This window comes from Phalacrocorax aristotelis, chromosome Z, assembly GCF_949628215.1.
Source record: "Phalacrocorax aristotelis chromosome Z, bGulAri2.1, whole genome shotgun sequence".
NCBI lineage: Eukaryota > Metazoa > Chordata > Aves > Suliformes > Phalacrocoracidae > Phalacrocorax > Phalacrocorax aristotelis.
Genome location: NC_134311.1, coordinates 13,020,806 through 13,034,807, shown reverse-complemented (window position 1 = coordinate 13,034,807; position 14,002 = coordinate 13,020,806). Strand labels below are relative to the sequence as shown.

Sequence of the window (14,002 nt, the reverse complement as noted above, 5' to 3'; positions counted from 1 at the left end):
GTTGTGGTTCTGCCACACTAACCTGTACGTGAACAGAAGTCGGGAAGAAGTGTTGTGTTTGGACGAAAGGATTTATTTTAATTCAGAAGCTGAGGTGTTGAGCCCAGTTCTAGGTTTCTACTGAGAGGAAAGAAACAATGATTTAGAAGTCTTTCTCTTGATGTGTTCTGCCTATCACTGAAGTTTCCCTTAAGTGAGAATGTTGCAGAGGCTGGTGTGGCTGACAGCAAAACTGTTCAAGGAATGTACTGGAAGCGTACGGGAAGGAGCATCAGCTACAGTGTCCCCACTTTGCTGTGCCGCGGCGTGGCTTGAAGGTTCCAGTGCTGCTGAACTTGCCCTTGTCGATGGAGCAGGCATTACTCGTCACCATACAGCCCGGGTAGTCACTGCTCAGGCTCTGACAGGGGCAGCCTGTCTCTTTCATGTACCAGGATGTATTTAATCATTTTTATATAAAAATATGCGTATCCTATGCAATAAGTGGCTTCACTGCTCCCCAGAGTAATAAACTATTGAGGTTTGTGGTTACTTGGCTGTACATGTTGAGGCTGGTACAGAAATTGCATGTTTTAATGCTGCCCTGTTTCTCTACATCGGGACTTGGGTAAGCCTCTGTTATTTGATTGTCACCAAGATGCGAACTCCCAGATAGGCAGCAGAGCAGTATTAATAAAGATCTGTTTCTGGGTCCAGAACTGGTTTGTAGGGTTAAATTTAATGCTAAACCCAGCCTTGACTTGTTGAGTAAGATGCCCTCGGGGTGAAATGGCTTTCAGTGAAAGGGCACACAGACCTTTCGTTAAGAGGAGAGGAGAGGGTGTCCTCTTCCATGCCCCCATGCAGCAGCTGGTTATTGCACACGCTCTGATGGGGCAAATAGTGACCTGTTGCTGCTGGAAAAGACCGAAGATGTTCCTGTAGTGGAATGGGGGACAGTAAGGGTGAGGGGTTGGCTGTGGCCTAATTTCAAGCACTAGTCACACTGCAGTGTTTGCTGACATTAGTAATATTATGCCTTAATTTAGAAAGCAAAACTTATTAAAAAAAAGAGGATCAACGACAAAAACACAGCCAGGCTAGGATTCGCACTTGACACAAACTAGGGCTTCACTTGGCCCCAGAGGTGAAGTTGTGCTAATGCCTAGCAAAAGGGACTGTTTTGGACAAAGAGCAGTTAAAAATGCTGGAGAATCATGGTCTTCCTCACACAGCAGATGCAGGCCAGAATGGAAGGCCATGCTGCCCCACAGCTAAATGTGCTGTTTATGCCCCACAGTCCGTCACATCTGGGTGGGTGTCACATTTTTCGGTCCCTCTCAGAGCAGGTCAAAGTGAAGCACAAACACCTGCAATCCAACTATATAGAAATGTCATGCAGCTGTCCATGTCACAGCTGTCACACGTGTGTGCAGAGCCCTGGTTTCTGAGGGGCAAGCCTAGGTATGATGTCATAAGTCAGCTGCATCAGCAGAACCACGGCCACCAGGGCTCCAGGCACGCCTCTGCTGCTTGTGCTGACGGAGCAGGGCAATGCTACCGAGAAGCATGCCCAGCACTCGCTGAATGAAGTCACAGCTGTGCAGGAAAGGGCTGCAAGAATGGCAGCAGCGGATGCAAGCCATTTGAGCCCTACAAGGGACAGCCATATATCTGCAACCACAGGTGGCCTCAAGGCCATGAAGAAAACTAAAGCAGTAGTTGTGGACATTGGCACAGGTTACATCAAGTGTGGTTTTGCTGGGGATCCACGTCCTTCCTGTGTTGTTTCATCTACAGTTGGCAAGCCCGTGTGGCAGGCTGGGAGCAATCAAAAAGACACCTTTGTTGGAAGAGAGCTGTGGAACAGCACCGTACCCTTAACACTCATCAACCCGGTAAGACGTGGCATAGTGGTGGACTGGAACTGTGTCCAAGATGCTTTGGAGTGTATTTTCCAGACAGAGCTGAGGATTCAGCCAGATGACCATGCTGTTCTGGTGTCAGTGCCTCCCCTGTGTTCCATCACTGACAAGGAGCAATACGCTGAGATGATGTTTGAAGGGTTTCACATGCCTGCTGTCCACATTGCCTACCAGCCCCATTTATCCATGTACTCCTATGGAAAAACCTCTGCTCTCGTGGTGGAAAGTGGCCATGGCACTTCGCATGTGGTTCCCATCTATGAAGGCTATGTTTTACGTAGCATCACTGGGAGAGTAGATTATGCTGGCTTGGACATCACATGTTATCTCATGAAGTTACTAAATGAGTCTGGAAAGGTGTTCACGGAACACCAGCTAAACATCGTACAAGATCTCAAAGAGAAGTGTTGTTATACTTCTCTGGACCTTACACGGGACTTGCATTTGCCTGTTCAGAAACAACAAATGCATTATGAGCTGCCAGATGGACACCTCATCACTGTAGGCAAGGAGAGATTCCTTTGTGCTGAAGCGCTCTTCAGACCAGCCTTGCTTGGCTCAGAGCAGCCAGGGCTTTTGCAGCTGACACTCGACTGTCTCAAGAAGTGTGATGCTGACATCAGCAAAAAAATGCTGGGGAATATCCTGCTGTGTGGGGGCAGCACTATGATGGAGGGCTTTGCCAACCGTTTCCAGATGGAACTAGCCAGGATGTGCCCCAGTGACAACCTCATCACAGCTACATCCCCTCACAGAAACTTTTCTGTCTGGATTGGTGGGTCTATTCTGGCCTCACTCCACTCTTTCCAGGAGCTCTGGGTTTACAGAAGCGAGTATGAAGAATGTGGTCCCTCCTGCCTTTTTAAGAAGGGCTTCTGAGGAAGACACTGGGTGCCTCAGAAAGACAAGTGTTGACAAAGAGTACCTGAAGCAATTCAAGAGCACCTCCTTTCCACCCCTTGCTGTAATTAAGATATTTCTGCTGAAGCTGTATTATTTTTGTGATATCCTGCACTTGAAATAGAAAATAAAAAAACCTATTTAATGAAGCTAGACAGCAGACAGGTGACAAACTTCTACTGTACTGAGAGAATCAGGCTTCCATACAGCTATGTTTGCTCAAGAAGCTAAGGTTTAATAACTGCAGAAGTAGGAAGCAGGAGGCAGGACATCCTCCCCAGAGGCTTGCAGACACCAGGTACTGCTTCCAGCTCTACTGCTCCTTAGTCAAAGGTGTAGGGGAAGACAATGGAGTTCAGTGATAAGTTACCATATGAATGTTTAGAGGACTGGTCTTCCAGTGGGTGGCAGATTTAAGGTGATTTTTGCTGTGATGGGAGAACAGGAAAACATGTCTAAAACCAGAGGGTCTTCAGCTTTGACCATCAGCATGACAGAAAAGCAGAAGAACCCATACACATATATTAAAGGAAGTGCTGTGTTTAGGCACAAGCATAAATCCTCAGTAAGCTGGCAACAGTTTTTACCTTGGGTTCTTTAAAGACGGAATCTCTAGACAACAGATTAGACTGCGCAAGACCTCAGCAGTTACTGGCATCAGACTTAGGAATGTTGGGAATTAGTGGTGTCAGTGTCACATTTTAGTTGCAGTGCCAGAGCCCTCCACACCCTGGAGAAGACCACAGACTCCATCATCACCCCTTTCTCCGTATCTGAAAGATGGCTTCTGTATTTCGTCTTGGACTATGTTCTGCTACCATTTTGAAGATCCAGCTCCAGTAAAACACTCTTATCCTGTGCAGCCTTTCATGTGTTTTGCCATGTCAAAGCTTTATGCTTGGAGAATCTCTTTCCAGTGCAGTCACAGGACTTGAAAACAGGCTTGAGCCATCCCCACACCACCCAGAACAGGCCATGTAACTCAGAACAGCTGGAAATAAGACCACTCCAATGACACTGACAAAGGATTGTTTTGCCATTCTGCTCCAACAATCCAAGCCAGCACAGCACATACAATGCAAGCCCATGTGGCCACCCCAGTACAATGACTCACATATGGGAGCTCTCACATCACAAATATAATGATCTGCAGCACTACGCATGCTAATGCCGTGTGGTAAGAACACAGCCCATTGCTGAGTCACTGGATACCTCCAACAGACAGGAAGTGCCTTGTTTGTGCTGGCATTTTTCCACAGCACCTAAGTGAAATAGCTTGCATTGAACACAGCAGCTGCCAGGCCAAAATTAACTGAGGGAGAGGGAGGCTGCTACCACTGAAAGGGCTTCCAGTCTTGCCTGCAAAGCTTGTCTGCTTCCTCTGCTCCCAGGACTGCTGCTGTTACTTCTGGGGTCAGACCGCAGAAGTGTTCTGGGGTAAAACCTGATTCTCAGGTATGAGGTCACATCAGTTTCCACCTGAAACAGTTCAGTAGTGCAGCAGTACATAGCATAATCAGGGTACAGCTGCTGCTCCGTCAGTGCCATACAGCAGCATTAGCTGATCTTCTTTAAACTCAGATAATTGGGGAAGTATTACGCAGCAGTGTGGGATACCATCACCCCCCACCCTGCTCTCCCCACATTTTCCAGGACAGTAATAGCTGTTGGTACTGCAGGGTTCACTCTGAGGTAACAAAGTGATTCTGATGAAAATATGGTACTGCCAACATCCAGCTTCAACAGAGAAAACATAACTCACTTGTTTAGCAACTACAGCAATTTGCTATTGGTACAGACTTACTGGTGAGATCTCTAACAGGCTGAACAGCTTAAAATGTGACCTGTCATCAAAGAAGGTAGCATCTACAGGAGGGAGTGATGGCAAAGCAAATAGCCTGTCCAGCACTGGTGGGGTTGCTTCATCCAGAAGGGAGAGAACAGTGGTGGGAGATGTTGGAGTCAACCAGCAGAATCCAGAGCTGTGCACCCTGTTACTCCAAGCTCACAAACCCTCTCTGCAGTGGGATGCGAGTGTCTGTCCCCCATTAGCGTGTTGCCATACAGGTCACAGTCACTGCTGCATCAGATGGAGGGACCCTTCACCTGGCACAGCCCTAAGAACAGTGAATCAGAAACACCAGGAAACAATGGTTTCTTTAGAGATATAATGAAATGATACGAAAAGTTAACAGTTCAGGGTCCACTGGGATTCTTTTGCCTTTTAGTTATTGGAGAAGATGCAGTTTCCACTGTAGATTTTTATTGAGTTTTGGTGGAATAAGTAATTCTGGATCTGAAAGACAAACAGGACAAGTGTCAGAACAGAGGGTAACAGCAATATGGTTTCTTCAGGAGCTGCCAACTACTTAGTTTACTTTTCTTTGCATCAAAGGACCCTGAGAATTCTCTGACACATGGCATTTCCTTTCAGTGACTGATCACCAGCCTGCATGGAAGAGCACCCCTAGCAGAACTTCTGACAGAAATAAATCTCTGGGGCAAATCCAGCCCCCTCTCCATTAAGTGTTATCATTCAGAATGAGGCAGCAACCACCAATGGCAGAAAACAGAACTCCATTCATACACCAATAACTGGGACAACAGCCAGCTGGCTTTTTCAAGTGCGAATAAGAGGCACAAGGTTTTGCCTGGAGCCAGCCCTGGCAAGTGGCAGTAGGCAGGTCACATCTACAGGTTCATTAGAGGATTTCTCCAGGCAATTCCAGGACTAGTAGGTGAAGAGACTGTAGAACTAGTGGGGAAGGGGGAATACAGAGGGGAGATGTGACCAGTCCTTGCTAGGTCTCTCAGCCATGAGTTTGTATTAGCTGCAAGGACTTCAAGATGGCAAAGCACCGCGACAGACTGTAGCCTGGCCTGGTCAAGAGCCTGGATTGGCAGCCAAAGCCAGATAGAAAGATTCAGTGGGTAAGTTACAAGCAGATTTATTTAACACACTTCCTAAGAAATCAGACTTCCAATTCCCTCACAACAGACAGATACTACACGCACAAGGACCCAGGAGCACAATTCAGACAGTAGTTCTAGCACAGGACTTCAGAGCAAATAAGAAGGCTGCTCACTTGCCGCCGGGCAGGAGGGTACACCATAACGAAAAGCAAGAAACTCCTACAGGTGAATAACTGAGTAACTGTTGGCAGTTATTCAGCCTACTTAGTAGTAGTAGTACTTAGTAGTTGACAGTCAAGTTATTCAAAGCCCACTGACCCCACTAACATTTCACACCCACACCTAACTCAGAGACTCAACCAACCTTGTACAACAGGAGTCATCATCCTCTTCTGCTGATAGGCAGCCATAATGCTGTTTGCAGTTGAATTGGGTCCCAGGACCTGTATGAAGAAGCAATACCCATGTTCCAACCTGCACAAAGCAAGGCTAAGAGCAGGAATACCTCCAAAGAAAACTCTGCTGTTAGTCTCCAAAAGCAAAAGCAGCTGCCTGCAGATCTCACACTACAAAGTGACCAGGAATACATGATCAAAGCCCAGTAAAGTCTCAGAAAAGTTAACACAGAGGCAGAGAGAGAGAACTGCCTTTGGACAGCTTCTCAGGACACAGAACCCTCACCCCAGCACCTACTTCTTCATAGCCCTGTAAGTGTCATGACTTGGTATGGCTACTTTCATTACAGTGCCAGCAATATTTAAAGTTCATTTGAGAGTCTCAGCTCCCTGTCACATAGAACGGTTTTAAGCTCTCCTTAGAGTTTTGCTAATCAGTAGTTAGGGAGAAGATACTGAGGAATATCTAGTGTTCACCATGAATGCTCAGAAGCCACTTATTAGAAATAAAGACTCCTTAATTCTGCATTAAGCTGAAGCTTAGAAGCCTGACATTACCTTCTTTCTGCAACATACTCCTTATGATATACCGGTTCAGACTAAATTGACCAGTCTGGTAGCATTTCACTTCATATCACCAGGCCGGACAACCACTACTCCAGTACATAAAAGCTATGCTAAACACTTCAACCATCAGGCCTAAAGAAGAAAACAGCGTTCCTATGTTCTATAAATTGCTTAAGATAGAGCTTATGAAAAGAAGTGACTAGGACAAGGTAACACAAGCCTTATGAGACCTCAACATGTCCACCGTGGCATTCAGTTCAAGGGATGCAGCAGGCTATACCTGTTGTACACATCTAGAGTGTACTGGCGTGGCAGGCACTGCACAGAATATCTATTTGATCTCTACAGAATAAAAAAGCAGATCTGGAAAGCCAGGAAATGATTCTGGACTCTCTGGTGCAGAATGCAAAATACTCCTAAATACTTGGTATCATATAGCAGGCATGATGGATATTGCGGATGAGCACAGACCAGGTTGACAGAGCTCTGCTGCAAGTCTGGAGTCCAAATTTCTGGGATCGAGGTCTCCATCAACTGCAAAACCTCTTCCAGGACTTGCTGCAGTGCCCCAGCTTGCTCATCATAACCAAACAGCACAAGCTGTTTCAGAAGGATGTGCATGTCTCCTGCAGAAGGAACAGAAGCACAAACAACAGCAATTAACACAGGTATGCTAAATAAACAGATGTATTTCTCTGGTATCAGGGCACAGGAAGGGGAACAGCAAATTAGAACTGGTTCTGTCCCTACCCAGCCCCTACAGTGCCCAAGTGCAAATGTGAGGCAAATCTGTCATGGCACTGGCAAGGCCTCACTTCTCTGCTCCCAAACTTCAAATATGAGAGCTAACACTACTACGTGTTCTTCCAGGCACAAAGGCAGACAACCTACAGTGAGGTCCAACACAGATGGTCTTATGGACCTGGCAGCCTCTCTCCCTGCATAGTCATTAAGAACAAGAGGGGGCACACTGCCTCAGCTGTCCTCACAAGCTGTGGAGTAGATTAATATCATCAAGTGTCCTACCCTTCACAGTCTCAACAGCACGAACATTTTCTCCCAGGACTTCCAGAAGGGCAATATCTTCAAAAGGACTCCCCTCCTTCAAGCTGTATCTCTTGCGCTCAGCCTTGCGCCGGTTCTTTGAGGATCGGCTGAAAGGGAGGATGCTTAATTACAGTGTGCACAACAGGATTACCTGTAACAGGGTAAGCCTGAAGGAACATCAGCAGTGTGCATGAAACTTGTTACTTGAGTCCTTTCTCTCTCCAGTGAGAGGGAACTGCATGTAAGCTTATGTATCTTTGTGTCGATGTTTTAAACATGACTCGATCAATATCTTTTGTGGTCTGAACGACAAGTCAGTAGCTGTGCTGTTTCTCTACTACAAAAAGGACTGCTCTGCGTTCCAGCAAGGTTAAAGCATTGCTCTAACCACAAAGTAGGGTAAATTGCTTGGCAGCACTCACTACATAGAAGCTGACCTCCACTTAAAACAATTTGGTGCCAGAGTCTGTGCTTGCCTGTGCACATTTTCATTCCAGTTATCTCCACAATTTGTGCGCTAATACAACTCACTTTCTGCCTATTATCACAGGAAAGCAACCTCCAATCACAGGCCAGCACTAGCTGTTTATGCAGTTTGTAATTTGTCCCCAAATGATCAGCACACTGACAGGTATGCTGAATACTAAGGTTGCATTCTCTTCCTCTTATCATCTGGGCCACAGAAAGTGCCACACTTTTCCCACAACTGTATTTTTCCACATTTCAGCTAGGGAATTCAGAGGTGGACCCACAGACTACACTGGCCTCTAATACACCCCACCCCACACAGCAGCTCACATCCTTAAGAGCACTCAAAAGCAACACAGATGCCCACTGTGGGAAGACATCGGTATGAGATTTAGTAGCAACCCCCACCCATCAAGTGCAAAACCTAGGACAAAGAGCACAAGCCAGGCGAACAAGCTGTTAATGTTTGAGGAGCTCTGTCCACATACTGTGTCAAGCCTCCTACAGCCAACTATTCTGGCAACATGCTTGACACCCACAGAGCCAGCTCCTGCCGAGTCTGTGTTCACAGCTCCTCTGCTGGGCAGTCAGTTCCTGTTGCATTAGTGGCTTCTGGCATTTTCTGCTCTCTCCCTCCCAATAAGAGCTAAAATAACCACAGAATGCCTGTAATTAATGCAGCTTCAAGGCACGCACAGCCGCGAGGAGGAGCATGCCAAGCATGAGGAAGCTGCCCTCCCAAATGCAGATGCCAGGGCAGCCACTACCTAATTTGGAGGCAGATACCTACGCTGATATTCTTGAATTGCTGTGTGAATATTTGCTGTTCATGTCGCTGGCTGTCACAACACTACTGGTTTCAGAGAAAAGATCCAATTCTGGGCAATTTGGCATTTCATAATCTGTAAAACATGTTAACAACCGTCACAGTATGGAAAAAGGTCACAGTTATTCCAAGCTTTCTCTGGGTAATCACTGTAGCTTGCTGGAGAAGCAGCTGGGGCAGATTCATTCTACCTGCTGGTGTTTTGGAGCCTTACGGCTCTAAATCCCACTCAGCCAGCAGAGGAGAAGAAATAGCAATTGTGAGAAGAACACTGCTCCTCTGCCCTGGTGGGGGTTGCGATATTAATCAGCACAATCAGAGGGACGACAATCCCAATGCAGCAAATCTGGACCACGACAAAGCATTCTGCTTTCAGAAAACTTCGCTGAGCCTGTGTGAGCTGGCAGGTGAATATGCCTAGTAGGTACTCAGCACAAAGGACATGCTAAAGCACTGTCTGACCCAGCCAAGCTGGCACTGTGGAGACAATGCTGTGTCATTCTCAAGAGCTTTCAGGTGCATTTGGATCCCATGAAAGCTGTGACACAGGCAGCACCTGAAAATAAAGCTGTCTTTACAGAACGAGCAAGGTCAATCAATCACAGTCCAAGTGAGGTGCAAGGATGGGGTGAGAAGAATGCTGTTCTACTGTTGTAGATACCACTAGAGCTAGAATACAGCACAGCTCCACCAGGGCAAATGGAAACCACGGAAAAAAATATTATCACAGTTACTTATACAGAAGAAAGTTATATGCATTTCAATACCAACCCTGCAGGCTCTCACAAGCCTTCTCCTTCAGCTCTCGGACCACTTGCAGGCGACTCTTATGGCGAAGAAACGCTGTCCTCTGAGAATCTAAGAAGATCAGCTGACTCTTCTGAGCTGCTCAATATTAAAATCAGAACATGAACATTTGTGCAGAGAACCAGAAAAGCATTTTTTGCACAAGAAGTTTGAAGGAGCTTCCTTCAAGAAGCTCAGAAGGCAGGTGCAAAGCACACGAAAGGACTCCAGTGGAAGGAAATTCAAAGCTTGTAATACAGGAGCCCATCAAACAAGATGCACCTGGATGCAGAGCGAATTAACTTGCCAGGCAAGCATTTTCTAGAACAAGAATCTGTTTCTAATACAGGAAAAGCAGAAAGCTCTGTGGCCAAATCTCTTCACATTCATTAGGTTCGAATTAAAGAAAAAAAAATCCCTCAACTACTGCTTATAGCATGAAAAGGAAAAACAACCACCAGTAACCAACCATCCTTCCTGAATGGAAGGGAGAATACAGCTATCAAATCATATTTTTCAAAAAGTGCTCATAAAAGCTTACAGGACAGTCAGCCATTTTCTTAGTCCATAGGTCTGCTGCCGCATGGGCTCTGGAACAAGGACTGTCCTGCTTGTTTATGGACACAGTTTCTGACTGTGAGGTCTGGAGAAGCAATAAAAGAGCTTGACTAAGCTAAAAAGAGCCTGTGACACTGCAGGGCTTCAAGCTGCATTGAGTAGAGCAAAATGCAGCTAACTGGGCCGCATCAGTTTGGCAGAAACAAAGCACCCTTCCATTCAGCTTCCAGTACTGGGGTGCTGTTGACTTCCCACAGACCCAGTAAAGACTGTCTTCAGCCCCTCTAGCACAGAGAATCCTCAGATAATTGCACAGATTCACCTTCCAGAATAGCAGGTTTGAAGTTGGTCTCCAAGATATCCAGCCTACCATACTTGTGAATCTGGATCAGGGAAAGGAAACAAGGTATTATTTAAGGATCTAACACAGATCCCATCCCTCTGTTCTTGCACTCTAAAGAAATATTTCCACTCTGGTTCTTGTGCTCTGAAATGTCTTACCAGTCTTAAAGCCTCTTCCCAGACAGCCCCTTCTAAGAGCAGGAGAACAGCCTCTTCACAGTCCTAGAAGGAAAGAGCAACCATGTACTGCTACTGATGCTAGTAATTCACATTCAGGTCGCACCTATTCAGATGCGCAGTTCTATGCAGCAGTATCACAGTCAGGAGAGGAAAACACTACTGTGCCAGGTACTTTGAAGGGTTGACATAAACCCCCTCCCCCAACTATGGTTATGTCTCCCATGCTGAGGGGAAATCCCTCTGGAACTCTGTCTTCCTTACTCCAGCCCTCATGCTTCAGCTCTCCAAGATGAAAGCTCTTCAAACCAAAGCAGAGGCAGCTTCATGAGTGGAAGAACTCAGAGACAAAGCTTTCATCCCCACTCTGCTCACTGCATCACCTGGGCTTCCTCTGCCCACCCCAGGAGAGCCCATGGCAACGACTGTTTTGCTATCAACATGCATAGAGTCACACGTGGCCCAGGAGAAGAGAGAAAACACAGATGGCATATCTTTCTGACAGAGGATAGTACTGGGACACAGGCAGAAGGGTAATTACATTACCTGAGTGTACTGCTCCAGGAGTATGGCTGCCTCTGCATGCTTTCTCTGTTCAACTAGTTTTCCTATAAGAGAAGGTGGAGTTCAGCTTTTCAGAAGCAACTGAATTTTGTCCCACAAAACTACAAAGTAGAAGAAAATCCCCATCACTGAGGCACTTTCTACCTGCCACACTCTTACTCAATCCACGCAGCAAAAAGAAGAGCTAACGCCAAGAGTTCATTAACTTGCAACATCATCAGCCAGTTGCTTGTGAAATTGCTGGTGCCTGTCCTTCAAGGCCAGCTGCAGAAGGTTCCCCCCCCGCCCCGTCTAAGACAGAAATAGTGAACAGTCTTTTAAGGGGAGGGGGCTAAGATGTAAAACGGAAACCTCTCTTGAAAGCTTCAGTGTATTGCCGTGTTGCTGCCTGCAGGGAGCACTTTGCTGCCTGCTCTCTGTGGTATGGACAGCAGTCATCAAACTTGTGGGATTCAGGGCTCCTAGTCCCCTAAAAGTCAGAATCAGCTTTGGCAGCAAAAAAGAAAAAAATTTTAAAAATCACCCAAGCAAAGCAATCTCATCCATGACAGCCTGTGTCTGGCTCATCTTGCTAAAGTACAGCTGTGATTTAAGAGGGGCACCAGAAAAAGTGTTAAAATCAAGACATGAAGGATTCAAACCGTATTAGATGACAGAAAAAGAAAATACTGGAACATCCAACTCTGGAAGGATATTCCCAGGAGCCACATTGCCTCTGCATAAATGGGCCCTTCATAAACTCTGCCTCTTGAGTAAGGGATAAGTCAGTATGATGCTCCATTTCTCTTGCTAAAATATATGCCAGGTCCACAATACATCTGATGTATGCAGTCTACTATGACCTAGTAAGCACAAATTCTGAGACCAGCTACCTTTTTCTTCTGCAGTATGATGGCACATAGCTTTACATATACCGTTTGGTCCTAGCTGCTAGCAGACTTTAAGGAGAAAACATGAAGATACAGCTCTGAATTATCCAACAGCCTCTAACGTCTGTGATTAGGCACAGCACTTATGTCAATGAGTCTAGAGGGCTCAGTCATGTCAGACACTTCAAGGAATCTCCATTCCCTGAGGTTAACCAGGGAGGCAATTTGTAATAGCAGTTCAGCAAACAGCTGCAAGGGAAAAAGTGCAACAAGCAGTCAGCACGGGGCAGCCAAGGCCACAGCTAGCTTGGCAACTCCTGAGTGCCTACCAGCTCAGCTCCAACACCTTTTGCTTCCTTTGAGAAATAAAGGTGATGTGCAATCATCCAAACCCTTGGAAACATGGGATCTTCGTTCTGCCTTTAAGAAAAACAATGCTGAAGACTGAAGTTTTCACTAAATTTTAGGAAAAATCAAAACAAACCAAAAATAACAGCAGCCAGTTTTCCTCTGCACACTTCCATCTCCTCAAGGCCTACCTGCCATGCTCCGTGCCAGGCTGGACAGCTTGTCCTTTGTGTAACCAAGCTGTGATGCCATACACAGGGCTTGCTGCCAGCTGCCACTGTTCTGAAAAGCATCAAGCGCTTTTGCAAAGATGCCAGCACGAGCAAATATCAATGCAGCCTGTTCATATAGCTGCTTCTGAATCAAGTACTCCCCATATGCATCGCTGATATCCTGCAAGAAAGGGACAAAAGAGAAATAAGAAATCGGCTGTAGAGTCAGTAGCAGACATCCATTAGTAAAAATTAAATGCCCATCAGCAAAAGCCTGTTTTCCCCTCCCACAAAGAACCTCCAGGCACAATGTTCCTACTCCATTTTGAACTTTATATCAAGCCAAGGGCTGATGATTAGCACCTGGAGACAGCTCACAGAGCTAAAGCAAGAGACATGGGGAGGTACCTAACTCTCCAAGCCAAAGGCTGGGTAAGCTACATGCTGCAGGAAATCACCCCCTTCTTCCCCACTCACATAAATGGTTTTGTTACAATGTCTCACTGAACCGAGTTACTCCAGGAGTCAAACACTGGCACAAGGGAGGACGCAAGCCTGCAACTCCACAGGCACAGACTGCTGTGTATCAGTACCCTGAGCTTCACTATGCTATTCAAAGCTCACAATCTCTATCAAGAAAGGGTGGGTAGATTTGACTGGAAGAATACTGAAGAAATAAAGACAGACTCCCAATGAGACGGAGCCATGAACAGACCACCCTTGTGAGGAAAGGGTCCTTTCTGCTTCCACCGTGTTCCAAACAGACTGTATTTCACCTCTTTCTTACTCATCTAATTCTTTTACAAAGGCTTGTGTGTTGTGTATTTACAATACATAAATTATATTAAATGCATTCATTTACATTTCACCTCAGCCTTGGGCAAGCTAAAGTTCTTCGGTAATACTGAACAGAACATGGGACACTATGCTAGGAAACAGCACAGCTACAAGTGCCCCAAGTTCTCTAGCACTGTTCAGAATAGTTTAAGGATAACGAAGCATCCCCACACAACCTGCAAGTGCCAGAGAGAAACGTGGTATCACAAAGGACAAGACAGGAAGACAAGTCTTTGTGTGGTAACAGGAGTCCTCCAGCATACCACAAGATAGTGCAGCAGAAACCAGA

At 46.1% G+C, this 14,002-nt stretch overlaps 2 protein-coding genes across 4 annotated transcripts in view; one reads left to right on the top strand and one right to left on the bottom strand.

Moving 5' to 3' along the window:
- Positions 1-14,002, bottom strand: part of ELP1 (elongator acetyltransferase complex subunit 1) — a 60,293-nt gene that overhangs the window by 22,953 nt on the left and 23,338 nt on the right. For 2 of the 3 annotated variants that reach the window (XM_075080007.1, XM_075080009.1), the window contains exons 27-36: positions 12,856-13,057; positions 11,430-11,491; positions 10,866-10,928; positions 10,687-10,747; positions 9,792-9,905; positions 8,985-9,096; positions 7,706-7,833; positions 7,151-7,305; positions 6,082-6,160; positions 4,537-5,100 (exon numbers count right to left, since the gene is read on the bottom strand). In XM_075080007.1, coding sequence (XP_074936108.1) covers positions 5,033-5,100; positions 6,082-6,160; positions 7,151-7,305; positions 7,706-7,833; positions 8,985-9,096; positions 9,792-9,905; positions 10,687-10,747; positions 10,866-10,928; positions 11,430-11,491; positions 12,856-13,057 — 1,044 coding nt within the window. In that variant the 3' untranslated portion in view covers positions 4,537-5,032. Of the gene's footprint in view, positions 1-4,536; positions 5,101-6,081; positions 6,161-7,150; positions 7,306-7,705; positions 7,834-8,984; positions 9,097-9,791; positions 9,906-10,686; positions 10,748-10,865; positions 10,929-11,429; positions 11,492-12,855; positions 13,058-14,002 lie in introns of those variants that run through there. The other variant, XM_075080008.1, reaches the window with a different exon arrangement.
- On the top strand, positions 60-2,862 carry LOC142050826 (actin-like protein 7A). Its single transcript, XM_075080015.1, has one exon. It carries the CDS (start codon positions 1,602-1,604, stop codon positions 2,781-2,783), a length of 1,182 nt encoding a protein of 393 aa, XP_074936116.1. The 5' UTR covers positions 60-1,601; the 3' UTR covers positions 2,784-2,862.

Coding starts and splice junctions, on each gene's coding strand:
- LOC142050826 (XM_075080015.1), top strand. CDS start 1,602: ATGGCAGCAGCGGATGCAAGCCATTTGAGCCCTACAAGGGACAGCCAT.